General features: G+C 41.1%; 2 protein-coding genes across 3 annotated transcripts in view; both read right to left on the bottom strand.

Annotated features, from left to right (window-relative positions):
* The window catches only part of chd1l (chromodomain helicase DNA binding protein 1-like), a 41449-nt gene extending 36091 nt beyond the window's left edge, over window positions 1-5358 (bottom strand). For both annotated transcript variants that reach the window (XM_059028842.1, XM_059028844.1), the window contains exons 1-3: window positions 5177-5358; window positions 2650-2762; window positions 1510-1616 (exon numbers count right to left, since the gene is read on the bottom strand). In XM_059028842.1, coding sequence (XP_058884825.1) covers window positions 1510-1616; window positions 2650-2762; window positions 5177-5273 — 317 coding nt within the window. In that variant the 5' untranslated portion in view covers window positions 5274-5358. The remainder of the gene's footprint in view (window positions 1-1509; window positions 1617-2649; window positions 2763-5176) is intronic.
* Window positions 5359-16731: 11373 nt separating this feature from the next.
* LOC117406425 (T-box transcription factor TBX19-like) overlaps window positions 16732-19164 on the bottom strand; it is a 30263-nt gene continuing 27830 nt past the window's right edge. Inside the window, exon 8 of the mRNA XM_059028841.1 lies at window positions 16732-17752. Coding sequence (XP_058884824.1) covers window positions 17587-17752 — 166 coding nt within the window. The 3' untranslated portion in view covers window positions 16732-17586. The remainder of the gene's footprint in view (window positions 17753-19164) is intronic.

Below are 19164 nucleotides of genomic sequence, written 5' to 3'. Positions count from 1 at the left end.
TCCCTGTGTAGGCCAGCCGCCCCCTTCATATCAAATACCAAACACTGAGCACCTGGCATTTTTATGAAATCACATGACTTGAGCTCAGTATTTTGTTATCACAAGGAACAATACTACTCAAAAAATCAACAAACCTATCTGCTCACTATTTAAAATTTAAATAACATTATGTATGTGCTCATGAGCTACTGATGTAAAACTTAAGACTTTTGCCTTTTCATTGTGCATCAGTATATATAAATGTATTAGGGCACTTTCACACCTAGTTCACTTACAAGTGATTTGAATAGTCGTTCACTTGCAAACAAACAACATTTTTTCATGTTTGCTTTGGTTAGTTTCACACCAGAAACATTCAAGCGAACTTGAGATTCTTTACAAGTGAATTCGAATTTGCTTGTTTGGTTCACCTGTAGCTTCATCCAGACTAGAGTTCTATTGGTTTCACATTGTATATTTCCACTCGGCTCTCTTGCTGATTACTACAGCGGAAGTTCTCTCTGGGAAAACGTTTTCCATCATGCCCAACATGGAGAATACCTCACGTGATGTGCAGTTGTCCGTGTTCGTTTGGTTTATTTGGCGCTTACAACATCAAATCATTGCCGAAGAAACAGAGCATGCCGAAAGAGGCTGGTGTTTAGAAGAGGTTTCAAGGAAAGGCAAATATTGATAATAATAATGATGATAATAATAGCTTATTGTGATTGTTGTACGCGTGACAGTGTGGTGAGATACAGATGCAACATAGGAGCTGGTTTACTAAACTCAGGTGGAGCAGCGAAAATGCAACATTAATTGTACCACTTTGTCTCGGCACAAGTTATGCCTGTGAGTGTATAATGAAGCCAGACGCAATACATGTGCTAAATAATTAAATAAATGATTATTTCATATTGTCCCAATTACTTTTCTTTGACTTGTGACAGTTTTGCTATTATGCTTAAAGAACGCACATGCTGCAATAGTAAATCATAGGTAATAGTGTCATTTCATTGAATAACCCCAGGTTGCGCCAGTTTGTAAACCTGCTTGCGTATGTGCGACAGTGGAGAGATACTTACCTTGGTGCTTGCTGTAGTATGTCTCTTTCACCATTTGCTTTGCTGTTTGGAGCGGTTTGTTTCCACAAGTGAACTGAAATATGTTTGGTTTCACATTGCAAAAAGTTGAAACAGAGCAAAGTGGCAAGCATACTGAGTCCCTTTCCAAGTGAACCAAGACCACCATTTCAAGTACTCTCGGTTCACTTGGTTTGATGCGCATCCTGGTGTGATTACATGGTTCTCTGAGGTTTCACATATAACTCCACACGAACCGAACCGCACTTCCATCACACCAATGGCTCAAACAAACTAGGTGTGAAAGAGCCCTTATTCTCTTTTTGCGCTGGTCTCCACCACAACTATCTAATTTTATCTTGGTGAAAGCCGAGTAATATTAGCATGAAGTAAATAACAGCTAATGTCATGTAATAAAAATCATTAATGCATGCAGCCAAACCCTCACCTTTCCAGTTCTTCTTTCCAGTTGCTCAGCACAGAAAGTGGACTCAGGATAAGAAAAGGGCCTTTTTCATTCAAACTGCCCACTGCATACACAAGAAGAGATATTGTCTAAAGAGAAACAAAAGTCAAACGAGTCGGTAAGGAAATTAACAAAAAGATCTGTTTTTGTTTCCTCGAAAGACTTCTATGAGTATCACTTTGTCCAGCCAGGCGATCCATGTCATCCTGCGAGTTGCAGGATTCCAACAGTACTTTGCTTCAAATGCGCTTCACCACATCACTTAACATATCAGATCTACGAATGACTTGTGTTTTTTTACACTGTATTTTATTGTATTAGTTTTGTGTCAGATTTGACATTAACACAGTTTACAACTACGTTGTGCATTTCATCCAGTTATCCAGGCTTAAATATAACGTTTCATCAGGCACATCTGAACTTGTTACCTATAAAAAAAGTGTAATTTGCACTAATGTGTGATAAGAAAAATCTGTGTTGAAAACAGAAATCTGAATAGGGTATTAGTAAATACAAATTACACTGCTGGAGGGAAATGTGTTGCCTATATCATTTAACAAGAATAGTAGCACAATAGCCAGTTTTGACCACATAGTTAATATTATTGTATTACTTCTTTTCATACTTTGAGGATTACACTATGCGGTGTTTACATACAAAACACATTGTTTTACTTGAATGAATCCTGTGAATCTATATCACAGACATATTTTCTTAAACCTATTCCAGAATGTTATTCACATACTATAGGTCATAAATCAGCAGGAAATATATTTCTCAATGTTTTGCTTACAAAACTAGAATGCTTTCAAATGGCTTGTTTAAATGTGTAAGGGTTGAATATTTTGTCAAATCTGGTTGTTCAAGTTATTCCATGAACATGTTTACCATAAAAACAACATGAAAACAATATTCTAAATATAAGAATTGTCACCTCAGTCATATCAGTTGAAATGGGCTAACTCAGATTCATGTTAGTAGAATGTTTTACTACTGTCCTCAGAAGGAAACCATTGCACCCAACTGAGCCATGACCAATCAGGAGTCTTTATTTCCAATACTGTGAAATGACAGGGGTTCAATCGAAATGGAAACACAAAAAAATGATGAAAAAATTCTTACTTGGCAAGTCTTCCCAAGACCCATCTCGTCTCCCAGGATGCAGCCATGCTGGTTGTTAAAGCACTGGACCAGCCAGTTCAAGCCATCAAGTTGGTAGGATCTCAGCTTTATCCCTGTGCATGGCAACATTAACAAAACAAACAAACAAAAATATTATACATCCAAATATATACAAATATTATACAAATATTAAACAAACAATACAACAATATTACCATCCAGTGGTCTTTTATAGACATAGTGTGCACAAAATGGTAAACTATGGAAAAAGTATCCAGGATTAATGCTATTGGTATATTTCTAGTTCAAGTGCAACCGATGTAAGTATAAATGTATCAATGCCATACATAGGCACCTTAGATCCCTTTGATACTCTCAAAAACATGTGATAAATAATGTCCTGGCCAAGTGTCATCACAACTGGATACACTATATGTAAAACTGTAAGTGTGACATGCAGCAAGCAGCCTACATACCGTGTAATCCTTATAATACTGTGGTATGCTTGTAGTTTGATTAATAGTACTACTTTAAATTCAGGGATGGGTAAAAAAAAAATTAAATAAGAAAAATAATAACTTGCATTGTAGTTTTAAGGAGCCACACCCAAGCTATGTTTCACAGTATTTATTTAACAGTGGATGGAAACTCGCGTTATGGCCATTTAAATTTGCACTTCTTAAAAAATCCAGCAACTGCTGATGAGATGGTGACTAGCAAGAGTTGAATTGGCACACATATACTGCTTTCTTACTGAATACTCAGCTGCACATGCTGCAGCACGTTATTTAGAACTGGACTGAATCAGTTACTAAGGGACTTTTTTTTCTGAACCAGCATGGCCACTTAAAAACCAGCACACCGTCAGCTCTGACAAGAATAAAACAGAGCTGTAAATTCTGTAATTCTGACAGAACCCGGTCGTAAACAAAACCATACTGCTTGTGGTAATGGGACGATAAACTACAATGTGCGCCTCTTATTTCCAACCGCCATCTTAATAAATGCATTTAGCAAAACTGATACCAACTCGACATTGGATCTGTTTTCATGTGTACATTACTGACATTGTGCTGAGCCATGTAGAGAGAGCAGCAGCATATACTTTGTCAGTGTACCGCATTTTCGGTAATTTCCGGGAATATTTCGGACTTTATTTTACATATATTAAAATAGGGATAAAATTGGGAATAAATAGTTTTTAATTGAAACATCTGTAAAATCGCCGGTGGGGGCAGGGGGGATAGGATCTGCAGAAGGTATGAACATGACATCAGCACAAAACAGGCCAGGTTTATTCGACTTGAAATCATAATAAGAAAAGAAAATTGACAGAACTGGACGGTGCAAGTCATCGGGAGATGCGTCAAAAATCACACTGGACATTTCCATCAATCCATTCCATAAGTTTACCAACTAACTCATCACAATTTTCTGTCAGATGTTTACTATTAAGACTGTCGGCGTTACTTAGGCAGTGTTTTAGCTGATGGATGGACAGTACTGTCGCACAATACATAACTCTCTGCAATAAACTGGCTGTCCACCAAAACGTAGCGCTCTGACAAACTCATGAACAGAGTCATTCTGCGCTTTCTTTTTATTAAAGCGTGTGTGTAAAAGCCGCATATTTTTCAGTATGTTTGTTTTTATTGTCAGCGCGAACATGTGCCTCAATGCAGCAGCATGTGCAGCGCTCTGCCTCATCTGACCCACTTCTGCTAGTTTTGCTTTTTGTAGATTTCGAAACATTCATTTTCTTTTGAATATGCATAAACTGATTTACGTTTTCTCCCCATTCCTCATTCACTAAAAATATTTTATTTTCGTGTAAGCATATCAATTTAGTTTTTGAATAAGCTAGTAGTTAAGCCCAGTTACTGCCACAATAATAAGATTGATTTGATTGGCCATCCTGTGATAATGTGTTTGTAAAGTTTGTAAAGAAAACCACATTTTAATGTTCTTTGATCCTCTGACGTCTAAACGTCTGCTGTATCCTAGGATACACTGTAGGGCTGCTTATTACAATGTCGTAGTCAAAATACAACAGCGTTTTAATCAAAATATTGTGCATTTAATAGAAAATAGTACCAAGAAAATATTTAATAATAGACCAAAATCGGATATAAATCTGTAAAAACCGACTTCCAGTTATAAAAAAAAAAAACCCTGTATTTTTTCGGTAAAATTAGGAAAAAACCGGAAACGCGGAACACTACATCTACTGTATCTGCATAATCCCCCGTCCACCTTCCGGAACTAAACTTGTTCAGACTTGTTGTACTGTAACATTTTTGTAATTTTGAAACTAGGTGTACATAGCAAAACAACGCATTTATAACTTAAGTGCAGTAACAGACTTTAAATGGGCATATCGACAATGCACATAGTAAGACTAATGTACTGTGAAAATACAACAGTACCAGCCAACTTCTTGTTGGTGCCAGACAGTCTTAGTTTAATAACATGTTCAGAGTGAACCCTGAAGCCCCCTGAATTGACATTTTAAAAAACAGCTGCGAACCTGTCAGCCCCCATGTCCCCAGGTCCTGCTCCTTTATGTCCCCTTTAGGCTGTTTCGGCTGAATATTTTGTTTGACATTTTGCAGAAACTGCGACATGTTACCGAGCAGCCGACGTGAATCGTCAATGTTGATAGTTAACACGCATCTCAGGAACTTCCGGGAGATGAAAGCCTCAGCGTGATACGAGAGTATGCCAGCAGAGGGCGCCTATGTTCAAGTTAAAACTGCATTTCCCTGGTTCAATTTTATATTTCATCATCATCATGGGTTGTTGTTTACAACATTCTATGCAAGAAGAAACAATACGTTTTTTTTTCTTTTTTACTGGATATACAGTAGATATGCTTTTAAAAAGTTTGCGCAGCTTACAGTAGCTGGTTTATGTTCATTAAAAGTGTAAGACAACAATCACTTGACACCAGAATTTTACAGCACATTTGAAGAGTCTGCTGAATCGTCAAGTCCAGGACAAAATAAAATGGATAAACTGGTTCTAAAATGCACATATAAATACTCAGAAATGTCAACCCCTAAGGGTTGAAGCCAATGAGACCCTGTTGAACAACCTTGGAATTGATGAAAAACCTTAAAACCTTAAACTTTGACCACTAGATTTTGTTTTTTTTTGGGGGGGGAATGCAGAATTTTTGCACATGGCTGACAGCTACGCCACTGACCTAGTCTTAAACCAGGCTATGCACACCGGGTGCGAAGCGAACAACATTAATACAGCACGAGGACATTACAAAAAAAACTGTAGCTAGTCATGAAAAGAAAATACTGTCTGCTTTATTCCTTTTGTGGAGACGAAATAAAATAAATAAAAAATAAATAAAGTACGGGTGCACCACACTAAAAAAACTGAATGTTTATATGTGATCTGGTTTAACATCTAAAGTATAAAAAAAATAATACGTCTACACATATTTCTTTGTAAATACTGAGAAGGGAAGGTGATGCCAACATTGCTCGACTTAGACCCAGAGGAGCCGTGTGACTTCCACACCCTCTCCACGGCTCTCCAGCGCCACTTTGAAAAAGTGGAGTCCGTCGTCAACCTGCGCAATCACCTCGGGAGAAGGAAGGGGAGAATCGCTGCACAAAAATCACCATGCGCAGGACTACAGGACATTGCCGACTGTTACCAGGACAACTGGACTGTGCAATGCCCCAGCGACGTTCGAGCGCCTGATGGAGCGGGTGGTCGCCGGAGTTCCATGGTCTCACTGTGTCATGTACCTGCAGAACTTGTGGACTGTGTTTGAGCCCATCCGGGGAGCCGGCTTGAAACTCCTCCTGGGGAAGTGCAACCTGCTGAGAAGAGAAACGCACTTCCTCGAACACGCCGTTGGGGCAGACGGCATTGCCACAGACCCTGCTAAAGTGACTGCAGTAAAGGACTGGCTGGTCCCCAGGACTGTGATAGAGGTGCATTACCATGGCTTTGTAAAGGACTTTTCTCAGGCCCCTGCACCGCCTGACAGAAAAAGGGGTCCGGTTCACCTGGGACACCGACTGCACAATCACCTTTGGGGAATTGCGAGAGGCCCTCGTGAAAACCCCAGTCTTGGCATTCCCTGATCCCCAAAAACTGTTCATCCTGGACACGGACGGGGAGGTGCTGGCCCGGGAGGGCTCGGACGAGGAACAAGTAGTCACGTACTACAGCCAAGCTGTTAATAAAACAGAAAGGAACTATTGTGTGACTCGCCTGAAACTGTTGGCTGTAGTACGGGCCGTGCGCCACTTCCCCCATACCTCTACGGGTGGAAATTCCATCTGCGCATGGACCACGCCTCTCTGCGGTGGCTGCTCAACTTCCGCAAGCCCGAAGGACAGGTGGCTCGCTGGATAGAAGCACTGCAGGGATACGACTACTCCATCCAGCACCGGGCCGGCCGCCTGTTCAACAACGCAGATGCCCTGTCCCGTCGACCCTGCTCCTCCGAGGACTGTAAGCACTGCCATCGGATGGAGGAGTGGGAGGCACAGCGGTCCTTTGATGAGTGGGTAAGTGCTGTCGCTGTAGCCGTGGTGACCCCGCTCGAGTTGCCAGAGGGGGAGCTGCCAGAGGGGGAGTTGGTTATCGGCGGGTCAGCTTCCAGCCAGAGACGTGGTGTCAGCCCTCTCCCCAGAGGTAAAAGCGCTGGTGGCGCAATGGGAATGTTTGAGCTTCCAAGGAAGTGGGCTGTACCGTGACTGGACAGACCCTGCAACAGGACATAAACACGGTCAAATAAAGGAACACACACAGGGGCCACACTGCTATGCTGTCTCTGCCTCCTTTCAGAACAATATAATGGCTTTTATTACTTTTTGAAAAATCCTGTGTTCGTCCCTGCACTAACAGAAATACAAAACCAGTGTGTGGCACTCCCAGTTAAGGTGAAATAAAGAGAGATACACATACCATCAATTTCCAATCATTCTGCTATTTCATGCCATATGGCGTCTTTCTTTTTATTGTCGTTATAACCACTGACACTGACATCATGAAGAACATCATATCCTTTGAAAGAAGTAGAGCAAGCTGTGAAAAAGGCAAGGGTGTCAACATCTCCTTGGCCTAATGGAGTTCTGTACAGAGTGTAAAAGAGTGCCCCTGGTGTTCTACGAATCCTGTGGAAATTGATAAAAGTAGCATGGGAAAAACAGGTTGTACCAAGAGCATTGCGCCGAGCAGGTGGGGTCTTTAACCCAAAGAAAAATATTCTACAAGTATCGGTCAATTTCGCCCTATTTCCCTGTTAAACGTGGAAGGCAAGATTTTCTTCAGCATTGTTGCTCAGAGATTCTCAGTTTACCTATTGAAGAACTGCTTCATTGACACTTCAGTACAGAAAGCCAGTATTCCAGGTTTCCCAGGATGCTTAGAGCACATCAGTGTGATCTGGCAGCAAATTCAAACAGCTAAAAAGGAGAGGAAGGAGCTCCATGTGACATTCCTGGATTTAGGTAATGCATACGGTTCAGTACCACGTGAACTTCAGTGTACCGAGGACAATAACAAACTCAGTGAAAACCTACTTCGGAGATTTGAAATTTTGTTTTTCAACTTCAGAATTCACCACTACATGGCAATGTCTAGAAATTGGAATAATGGCAGTGGAAGTAATCATTAGGGCATCAAAATGGGTAGCGGGAGGAGAACGCTTGGCTTCTGGAATGCAACTGCCACCAATTAGAGCCTACATGGATGACATGACAACCATGACTACAACAGTAGCCTGCACTAATCGGTTATTGGGTAAACTAATCAATAACAATGAATGAGCAACAAATACAATTCAAGCCTACTAAGTCAAAGAGCATCTCTATAATTAAAGGTAAAGTAGTGGATGAGAGGTTCTACATTAACGGTGAGGAAATACCAACAGTGTCTGAGAAGCCTGTGAACAGTCTTGGGAGATTGTATGATGGAGACCTAAAGGACACAGTTTGTGTGGGAGAAGTGAGACAACAAGCAGTGGAAGGGTTGAAGAGCATAGACAGCAGCGCTTTACCAGGCAAACTTAAACTCTGGTGCTTTCAGTTTGGTCTACTGCCAAGACTTCTGTGGCCACTCACTGTGTATGAGGTTTCCTTGACAACAGTAGAGAAGCTGGAAGTGTTAATCAATTCATATGTCAGGAAATGGTTAGGAGTCAGCAGAGTGGGACTGTATGGTAAAGGGATACTGCAGCTGCCAGTCTCAGCTCTAACCGAGGAGTTTAAGTGTGTCATGGTTCGATTGGAAATGACATTGGTAGAGTCACACAATGAATGTGTGAGGGAGGCAGTACCTGTGTTAAAAACCAGAAGAAAGTGGGCGGCAAAAGGAAGCTGTTGAAGATGCAAAGGCTGCCATTTGTATCAGTGATATCATTGAAAAGGAGGCCTTGCTCCTCCTACATGGCACAAAGCAGCCCCAGCTCAATGAAGGAAGCTGGTAGTCAACGAGGTTCAAAAGCAGGAGGAGAGGATGAGGTGCATAAAGGCAGTTTCCCAGGCCAAGCAGGGAAAATGGACGAGATGAGAGAGAGTGGAAAAACGCAAGATCGGCTGGCGAGGAGAAGATCCGTGGTGTCCTTTGTGTTCATCGCCAGCTACATTAAGACACATTTTGACAGGATGTAAGCTGGCTCTAATCTAACAGTGCGATGGGAGGATGTGTGGATGAGGCATATGAAAGGAAGAAACTTTGGTGTGCTCAACTAGCTGCTGAAGCGGAACAGCGAGGATGAAGAGTCCAGGTTTACCCAGTGGAGGTGGGTTATCGAGGATTTGTGGCACTCCACAACCCTATTTCTCTCAAAGACATCGAATTCAGTGGCCAAGAGTTGCGTCGCACAGTGAAGAACTTATCTGAAGCAGCAGAGAGGAGCAGCAACTGGCTCTGGTTGAGATGAAAAGATTCTGGTTGGGGACCTCAAGTGTAGTAGAAAGAAAGCAACGTTGATGTAAAAGGAAGGTAAGCAAGCTGGGCTTAGCAGAGTATGGGACAGAGGGGGGTGATGCTGGAGTGCCAGAATCACCGTCGAGCCCTCTTGAGGTGTTGTGGGCTAGTCGACGAAACACCGAGGATGGAAGGTGCCCAGTTGGACCCCAGAGATGTACCCTCCTTAGTTCAATCCAGACGGTTGTCATGCTGATGAGCTGGGGAGACAGCACTGTTGTTGATCCCTGGAGCCAGCATTGCAGCCGTTTCGTGTGCTGATGCGCTATTGAGGCAAAATAGGCCAGCATTACACTTCAACCATCAACACCAGGCAGAAGGATATCTACATCATCAGATGGAAGGAAAAGCAGATGGATCACATTCGTTTACAGTAAAAGAAGCTATGTCTTAATTGATGCTTATCTTGGCGAGAGCTGAGTCCAATATCAGCATTAAGTTTTAAAACCTACTCTCATGTAATGGAAATCACTTTAATAATTAAATTCTCATTGATGTCTATTTTTAAAAATTGTATTTCTGTGGTAATTTCTGCGTGAGCGAGACAGTGACAGTCTGACAGCCACTACCTTTGACCTTATTTCTGATTGGTCCATTGCGACATGAACAGCGTGTAGTGTGAATAGAAACAAAACAAATATATTTCTATATTTGCTCGCTTCGCTTGCTGTGTGCATTACTCCATTTAAATCAATAGTTATAATTATTTTTTATTCGTTCGCTCGCGTTGTGTGCATAGCCCACCGAGAGGGCGGGGAGGACGGGGAAATTTCCCCGGGGCCCAACGCCTCGAAGGGGGCCCAACGCCCCGAAGGGGGGCCCTGATGAAGGGGGAACTTTTTTTTATTTTGAATATATATATTATTATTATTATTATTATTATTATTTATTTCTTAGCAGACGCCCTTATCCAGGGCGACTTACAATCGTAAGCAAAAACATTTCAAGCGTTACAATACAAGTAATACAATAAGAGCAAGAAATACAATAACTTTTGTTCAAGTAAAGTACAAGTTTGACAAACCACAATTCAATAATACAGCAGGTAATAGTGATAGTTACATCAGGATATGATTAAATAGTGATAGTTACATCAGGATGTGATTAAATACAAAGTACTACAGGTTAAAAACTTGGCAGATTACAGTATTCTGAAGTACAGGATTAAATGTAGTAAAATAGGGGCTGATAAGAGCAAAATAAAGCACATTTACATGAAGGGTGATAGTGTCCCAGGATACAAACAGAGGAGTTCTACAGGTGCTCTTTGAAGAGGTGAGTCTTAAGGAGGCGCCGGAATGTGGTCAGGGACTGGGCAGTCCTGACATCTGTAGGAAGGTCATTCCACCACTGCGGAGCAAGGGTGGAGAAGGAGCGGGCTTTGGAGGCAGGGGAGCGTAGCGGTGGTAGAGCTAGTCTTCTAGTGCAGGCGGAGCGGAGAGGTCGAGTGGGGGTGTAGGGAGAGATGAGGGTCTGGAGGTAGCTGGGTGCAGACTGGTCAAGGCATCTGTAGGCTAGTACAAGAGTCTTGAACTGGATGCGAGCGGTGATCGGGAGCCAGTGGAGCGAGCGGAGTAGTGGAGTAGCGTGGGCGAAGCGAGGCAGAGAGAACACTAGGCGGGCAGCAGAGTTCTGGATGAGCTGGAGCGGACGGGTGGCGGACGCAGGGAGGCCAGCCAGGAGGGAGTTGCAGTAGTCTAGGCGGGAGAGTACCAGGGCCTGGACCAGGAGCTGGGTAGCATAGTTGGTGAGGAAGGGTCGGATTCTTCGGATGTTGCTCAGGAAGAATCGGCAAGAGTGGAGATGTGCTGGGAATAAGAGAGGCAGGGGTCCAGGGTGACTCCAAGGTTCTTAGCTGAGGAAGAGGGAGAGAGTGTGGTAGATTCCAGAGGAACAGAGATGGAGAGATCAGAGGAGGGGGAGGAGGAGGGAAAGAAAAGGAGGTCAGATTTAGAGATGTTGAGTTTGAGGTGATGCGAGTGCATCCAGGAGGAAATAGCAGACAGACAGGTAGAGATACAGGAGGAGATGGTGGAGTCAGAGGTGGGGAAGGAGAGGAAAATCTGAGCATCATCAGCATAGAAATGGTATGAGAAACCATAGGATGCGATGAGGGGGCCCAGGGAGCGGGTGTAGAGAGAGAACAGGAGAGGACCCAAGACTGACCCTTGGGGGACTCCAGTTAAGAGAGGGTGAGGTGTGGAGGTTGCTCCACGCCAGGTTACCTGGTAAGTGCGGTTGGAGAGGTAGGAGGAGAACCAGGCCAGAGCAGTGCCAGAGATCCCCAGGTCAGCAAGAGATGATAGTAGAATAGAGTGATCAACAGTGTCAAAGGCAGCAGAGAGGTCGAGAAGAATTAGGACAGAGGAGAGAGAGGCAGCTCGGGCACATATATAAAATATTTTAAAACAACTAGCCCAGCACAAGACCCTTTGCGTTCTCCCGTACTGCACACCGAGCCGATGTGCTTCTGTTGTGTAATGATTGTGTATCCAGGCGCTGTCAAACACTTCCTTTCACACAATGATTTGAACTTTCGCATTTCATATCTACACCAAAAAGCTGAAAAAAAGGCATAGCAATTTTATGTATTTTTTTAAAGACGATAACTTTAAAAGAACCCTCAAGTTGCACAATATATACCACAGTATGAATTATTCTATTATTAAGATCTATAATTTTCTCAAAACAACGTGACGCAGCAGTTTGTTAGATAAAATTGTATTGTGTAAAATAAATAAAGTATTTTCTTCAGCTGGTGGTAAACACAATTAGAGAATGATCGGTTATATTGCTTAAAATACAAATATATTTATCAATACAGGCTTTTAGTTAAGATCAGAGATGAGTGGTTTATTTTTGGCACAGGATAAATAAAATAGTATATAGCAAAACAATTAAAATGTAGTGTATGCTAAAAACGTATGTTATTTGATGTTAGTAAGCTTCCAATTAATGACTATTACACGTGGAGTTTGTACAAAAAATATATTTATCCACTAGCCTAAAAAAAAAAGCAGGACATACCAATCCTTCCCCGGGGCCCAGGACGGCTCTCGGTGGCTGTGCAGACTGAAACCGGGTAGACAACAAAAACCGTAAGAGTCTATTGCATGACATGAGACCCTCAAAATTGTGAAACGTTGAGACTTGACAGTTGGTTGTCACAATGGCATTTAATTAAAAAAAAGGAAGTGTTGCAAGACTGTAGGTTTTAAATACCAAAAATCCAAACAGTCCCTTTGCTATAAGCGGTCATCCATAATGAACACTCAATAGTGATAGATTTATAAATACAAAAATAAACGTAATAATTAAAACGTTAATATATATATTTTTTAAGTATTTCTAAATTTGATATACATCAGGTTGTATAATGCACTGGTGAAACCACACTTAGAAAACCAAGTTCTGATGTGGTGTCTGCATTACCAAAAATACATTTTGTTAAGCGCTGCCAGGAGCAGCCACTCTAATCAGAGGATGGTGTGAGTTATGAAGATAGCCTGAGGGAACTGAATCTATTCGGACAGGAACAAAACATGTTAAGGGGGAGAAGTGATGGACGTTTCTGAAATCTTAAAAGGATTTGAAACATTCCAGGTCCAAGGACAGTTTGAAATGAAGTGAAGACAAGATTTAGCATCCATAACTATTAAAGACTCAATTGTGCTGGATTTAATAATACTTAAAGAAGAAACAAAAATTCATTGACAAACATTTTGACTAGAAGTCATTGAAAAAGACTTTGAGTCGAAACGTTTGTCAACGAACTTTAGTTTATTTTAGAATTTGGAGACACATTTAGGACAAATGGCAGGAGACACAGAGTGGCTGGTGTATGGAATGGGTTACTAAGCCACGCTGCTGCTGGTGTGTGGAATGGGTTACTAAGCCACGCTGCTGCTGGTGTATGGAATGGGTTACTAAGCCACTCTGCTGCTGGTGTGTGGAATGGGTTACCAAGCCACGCTGCTGCTGGTGTGTGGAATGGTTTACCAAGCCACACTGCTGCTGCTCACTGGGATCCTTTGAGAGCTGACTAGACAAAGTTCTGGGATCAATCAGACAAGCACTGGTGGGCTGAATGGTCTCCTCTCGTTAATAACTTTTCCTAAGTTGCTGTGAAGCTCTCTCTTTCCATTGCTACTGACAGCACCATTCAAACGACTGTTTATCTCACAACAACAGCCATTACATACAGAACACTGTAACCTTGAATGGGATAAATAAACTATTTCAGCTGTCAAGCATCTCAAGCATCTCCCCATTATAATCCTTGGAACCTGTACAAAACCTGTTCACATTCATGTACATCGGAAATGTGGTGTTGCTTGCCAAGTCCTTATTGGAGGCATTGAGTTTTCATTTTATTACGAACATGTGAAAACAACCAGTATGCCACTTACTGCAACCATTATTTGAAAAATGCTTTGAAGAGGGCAAACAAATATTACAGTATTATAATTAGTTTTTTTTTTTTGCTCAATAAATAAATGCAAATAATAGCAATAATTGCAATATATTGCCTGTATGTGTAAGTATTGGAAGCTATTTTCTGCTGCCTACAGTCTATGCAGTGAAAGTATATTTTGATTTCTATGTAAAGGCAGAGAAAAATGGTTATCATATTTAAGCTACTTCGGTACCTTTTCTAGCGTACATCTTTTTCATGTATCATCCTACAACACACATAAACTAACATACATCTAACAAATGAGCATGTGGACCCCTGTTCTTTAAATCTATTTTGTTGTTTTCTTCTGTGTAACGCTTGGGATTTTAATGTTTGTTATGGGATAAACAATTTTCAAAAATGTATTGTGGCAGAGCCCTGCTTGTAAAATAGTTTGATTGATGTATTGCTGTTGGTGGTTGGCAGGGATGGGGTTAATTTCCTTTCCCTGCAAAATACATGTGAGAATGTGGCTGGGGCCTCAATTGAATGACTAATGGTTAATTAGGCTCCAGCCACATGGAATTTAAGGAGGGGAAATCCTTTGTTTGGGTGAGTGTAACCTGTGGGTTAAAATTGTAGATTATTCAATGGTAGTCAGTGAAGGCGAATGCCCAGCCTGACAACACTGTTGGCATTTGTTATTGTTTTACTTAATCCTTTTATTTTGGCCCTTGTGCTGGTTACTTTGTTCCTGTGTTTTTGTTCATGGTTTTCGTGACTTGTTTTGTTAAACCTTTTTATTTTGCTCTGTGAGCAGTGTTTTGATTTACTTTTGTTTAATAAATGCGCGCCCCAGCGCTTAAACCCGCAGTTACTGTCTCTGAGTCTCAATAACACTTTGCCATCCTGTCTCGTGTATGAATTCTGGTGTTTCCCCAATAGACAAAAATGGAAACAAACAGTGCCCTCTTACTGTTACAGTAATGCAATGTTAACCGTTTCCATACACTTTATAAATGACTTACTTGCAAATAAAAAGGCAACATGAGGTAAAAAACCTTCAAAAACTGAATGGGTACTACAATATCATACTCACAATGAGTTTGTGAAGAGCCATTTGCTTAAAAGAAAACCCCTTACTCACAAATAAATCAAACAGCTACCTTCCAGCGCTAGTCAAGCCTCAGCATCAATGCTGCTTGAGGTCCTTGTGCATGGCTGGCACTGGGTTTGTTTTCACAGTCAAAGAAATTGGATGCAAGTTAAATTCAAGTTTATCCAATCATCTCTCAATGGACTTGCACAGCAGCCTTGACTGAAAGAAAATATTAGTAGTGATTGAAGGACTTCCGCAGGAACTAACCCCTCCATGGTTCTATACAGCACCTGTCTAACAGCTGCTGAAAACACCTCAGCTCGATTTTCTGCTCATGTCTTGACAGTAATAGTTTCTTCCACTTCTTGTCAGTTTCAGACATTCAAATTGTATAAATTACAGCTAGTTCCATATGCTTTTCCTCATACCTCTAATTATGGTGCTTTTATTGGAATCACTCCCAGAGTGATTCTAGAGGTAGGAGGCCCGCACATCACTATATAAGAAGGCTAAGGTTGTGACCATACATGTAGATTGTCAGAGAAGCTTGTTAACAGGCCGGTCTAGCTGTGAGGCAGGGTGATACATACTAAAGAAGAATGATACAAGAGGTGTGGTCAGGTTTTGACAGGAAAGTTCTGGCTCCAGGGCAGGACTGGGAAACCTGTCAGCAAAGCCCTTTGCTGTAGTGTGTTTCAGCACAGCCCATATCCAGCCTCCAGAATGTAATGGATTCCACCCCCAGGCTATTGACAAGGACTGGGAGAACCAAACATATTTCTCTTGTACTCCCATTCTGCCACTGGCTGCCAGTTTGTTTTCAGAACAATTTCAAGATCCTGCTCCTCACCTATAAATCTGCACATGGTCTGAGCTTGGTCTCTTCACCCCCCTGACCTTGGTTTACTTTACATCCCCATGTCCAAGCACTGAAGGTAACAGGGCTAATGTGTACGTACTCCCAGTCTGTGGCATTCCCCCTCCCCTCCCTCTATCAGGGACTGGTTCAGGGGATGTTTTTAAATGTACCTCATTTTCTTAAGTTGGCCTTAGTTTTGAGTACTTTGTTTTATTGAACTCTCTTCTCCTTTTTCAGGTATTATAAATTCAACATTACTGTGGTGTAGTGACTTTACAATTATTCTTACTTAATTCCCATTTAATGTTACATTTGGAAAGTAATGATGTAAATGATATTTATGGCAGTGTTTGTGAAGGAAAATTATTTGGAGCTGGTATGAATACATGAATGCTGTTTTGCAATACTGCTCCCATTGTTGTAATATTTATTTTAACCAGAAAGTTGCAATTTATATATGAAATATTAGGTTAACATGTGAAGATAACTGTGACCTATATTTTCCTCTATAGTAAAATGTATTACATTTGCCCACATTGGAAAACTGAGCCCTTAAAGATGAGTAACAACATAAATATGCAAGAATGTTTGTTTTGTTTTCACGCAAAACATAACTTGTGACATTTGTTTCAAACCAGGTCTATTCAGTTGACCTGAGTACTGCAATTTAGATCATTAAAATTGAGTCTTTCCTGGCATTTGCTTTTAAATACTAAAATGCACTTCATTACCTTGGCACACAAAAGGTCTCACAGTGCTGAGATGCTATTGTTTATTACAGTTATTGCTTTTTAATGAATATTAGGCAATACAAATACAAACACATATAAATAACAAATATCCACTTTTTGTATTATGTGCAGAACACACTTAACAAAGTCTATATCATTTGCAATTTTAAAAGGCGTACATCTGTACACATTTTCTTGAAAATAAACAAAGTAGTATAAATTGAGGCACTTTTAATGTGTGTGGGGGGGTAAGGGTTCAATGCGATGACCATGCCGTGAGAAAAGTCTCCCATAGTAAAAGCATAGCAATGTGTAATAAAGCATATAAAGCATAGTGAAAGCATGGTAAAGTGTATAGGTAAGCATTGTAAAGCACAGAGAGGTGTGGCCAACCATGGTAAATGCAAAGTATAACCATAGGAAAACTGCAAAATAACCATGGAAGTTTACTCTGGTAAACCTGTCCCAACCACTGTACAAAGGGTGAATAACCCAGGTACGAATGGCATTTTTAAGATCGTATCCAATCCCTGTATTTCAGCCATCGATAAGATCTATCAGCTACAATAGCAGGCAAGCCAGTTTAAATTTATTAAACAAGAAAGCATTGAAACCCTAGCATGTATGTACTGTATGCACGTATGTATTTAAAATGAAAAACTCCCTCCTTATATTAATGTGCTTGTATATAAAATATTCATGGCAGTGATTTAGAGACGGGTCTTTAAGTCGTATAATACAGTGCATTTGCTGTCATGATGGCCAACCATGAATTAACATGAAATAACGAACCGTGCAAATAATGGAGCAGTGCACTCTAATCCCATATTATGATGCCATAACCCTGTAACAGTTTAATCATCTTTAGGTGAGGATAAAACTCTTTCCATTAGAAGGAGTGAGATGAGAGTGTTGTCCAGTGTGCATGCTCTCCTTGCGTTTCCATGGCAGCGGATCCTCGCAGCACCTGGTTCTGAGTGTAATTCATAGCTCCCCCTGCAGGACTGGAGGCATTGACAGTGCAGTTGCTGACAGTCCATAGACAAGGGTACTGACTGGGAACAAACAGAACACATATTTAAAACACAAACACAAACTTGTTATAAAATGCTCTGTATTATGCAGTAGCAGGCCACTTAAAGTGTTTTGGGGGAAAAAACACTTTCCCGAATCTCTACCTGTCTCTCAGCCACCTCTTCCTGGATGCACTCACATCATCTTAAACTCAACCTCTCCAAATCAGACCTCCTTTTCTCCCTCCCTCTTCCTCCCCCACCACTGAACTCTATCTCTATTCCTCTTGAATCCACCACCCTCTCTCCCTCCTCATCCATCAAGAACCTCTGTGTCACCCTCAACCTCTCCCTCTCCTACTCCTACTCTCAGCATGTCTACTCTGGCACGCTTCTGTCACTTTTTCCTCAGCAACATACGCGGAATTCACCCCTTCCTCACCGACTACTCCACACAGCTCCTAGTTCAGGCCCTTGTACGGTCCTGTCTTACCTACTGCAACACCCTCCTGGCCTCTTCCATCATTTCTTCCACACTACTCTGCTGCTCTGCTCCCTCCACTGGCTCCCTATCACCGCTCGCATCCAATTCAAAACTGTACTTGCCTATCGCTGTCTCAACCTTTCTCCCCCCTACCTCCAGACTATTCTTTCTCCCTACACCCTTGTACTTCATTTTACTCTTAAAGGTAACCGTATTCACATTTTTTGTAATTGCTGTTATTTGAAATCGTTGTTATCCATTTATTGTACTTGCTACTCGCTCCTAATGGAATTTACTCTTATCTTTAACTGCTCTTAGCCGTAATCACTCTCAAGCATAATTATTTACTATTTTTTTTTTTTAAAAATTCATTTGAATTTGCTTACTTACTACTGATTTTATTGTATTTTAAACTGCTCTTATCTGTAATGTGATATTTTGAATTGTGATATTTTGTAATTTGATACTTTGTAACAACTGCAAGCTGTCCTGGATAAGGGCATCTGCTAAGAAATAAATAATAACAAAAATAAAGTAAGACATCTTACTTGTTTTGCTATTTATTTAACTAAATAAGTCTCAAATTGGTAGTTTTGAAAGAAACCTGTGTCATATCAGACATACGTTTTCATTTAAAAACATGATATCTGGTACTACATTCTATGCCTTATTCACAGGTTATCTGTTTGTATTTGCAGTTGCTGGGTCATTTCACCTCAGCAGTGTGTTCTGGGTCAGAGCATGTTGCAGGCTGAAAGCACGTCAGTCAATAGGGGAAGCTGCTGATTGGTTACTGACAGGAAAGAAGACAGTGAAGGTGTGGGACAATTTTAACCTGCAGGTAATTTACGGATCTATTTTGGGCACAGTATTCAGTTCTATTAATATTTATAATTAAGTCTGAACATTTATGTTCTGTTGAACTTGTCTCTTATGGCATACAACTGTCTCAATATATGACATAAATTAC

Source organism: Acipenser ruthenus, chromosome 8 (assembly GCF_902713425.1).
Source record: "Acipenser ruthenus chromosome 8, fAciRut3.2 maternal haplotype, whole genome shotgun sequence".
Classification (NCBI taxonomy): Eukaryota; Metazoa; Chordata; class Actinopteri; order Acipenseriformes; family Acipenseridae; genus Acipenser; species Acipenser ruthenus.
This window is presented reverse-complemented; position numbering and strand designations above follow the sequence as displayed.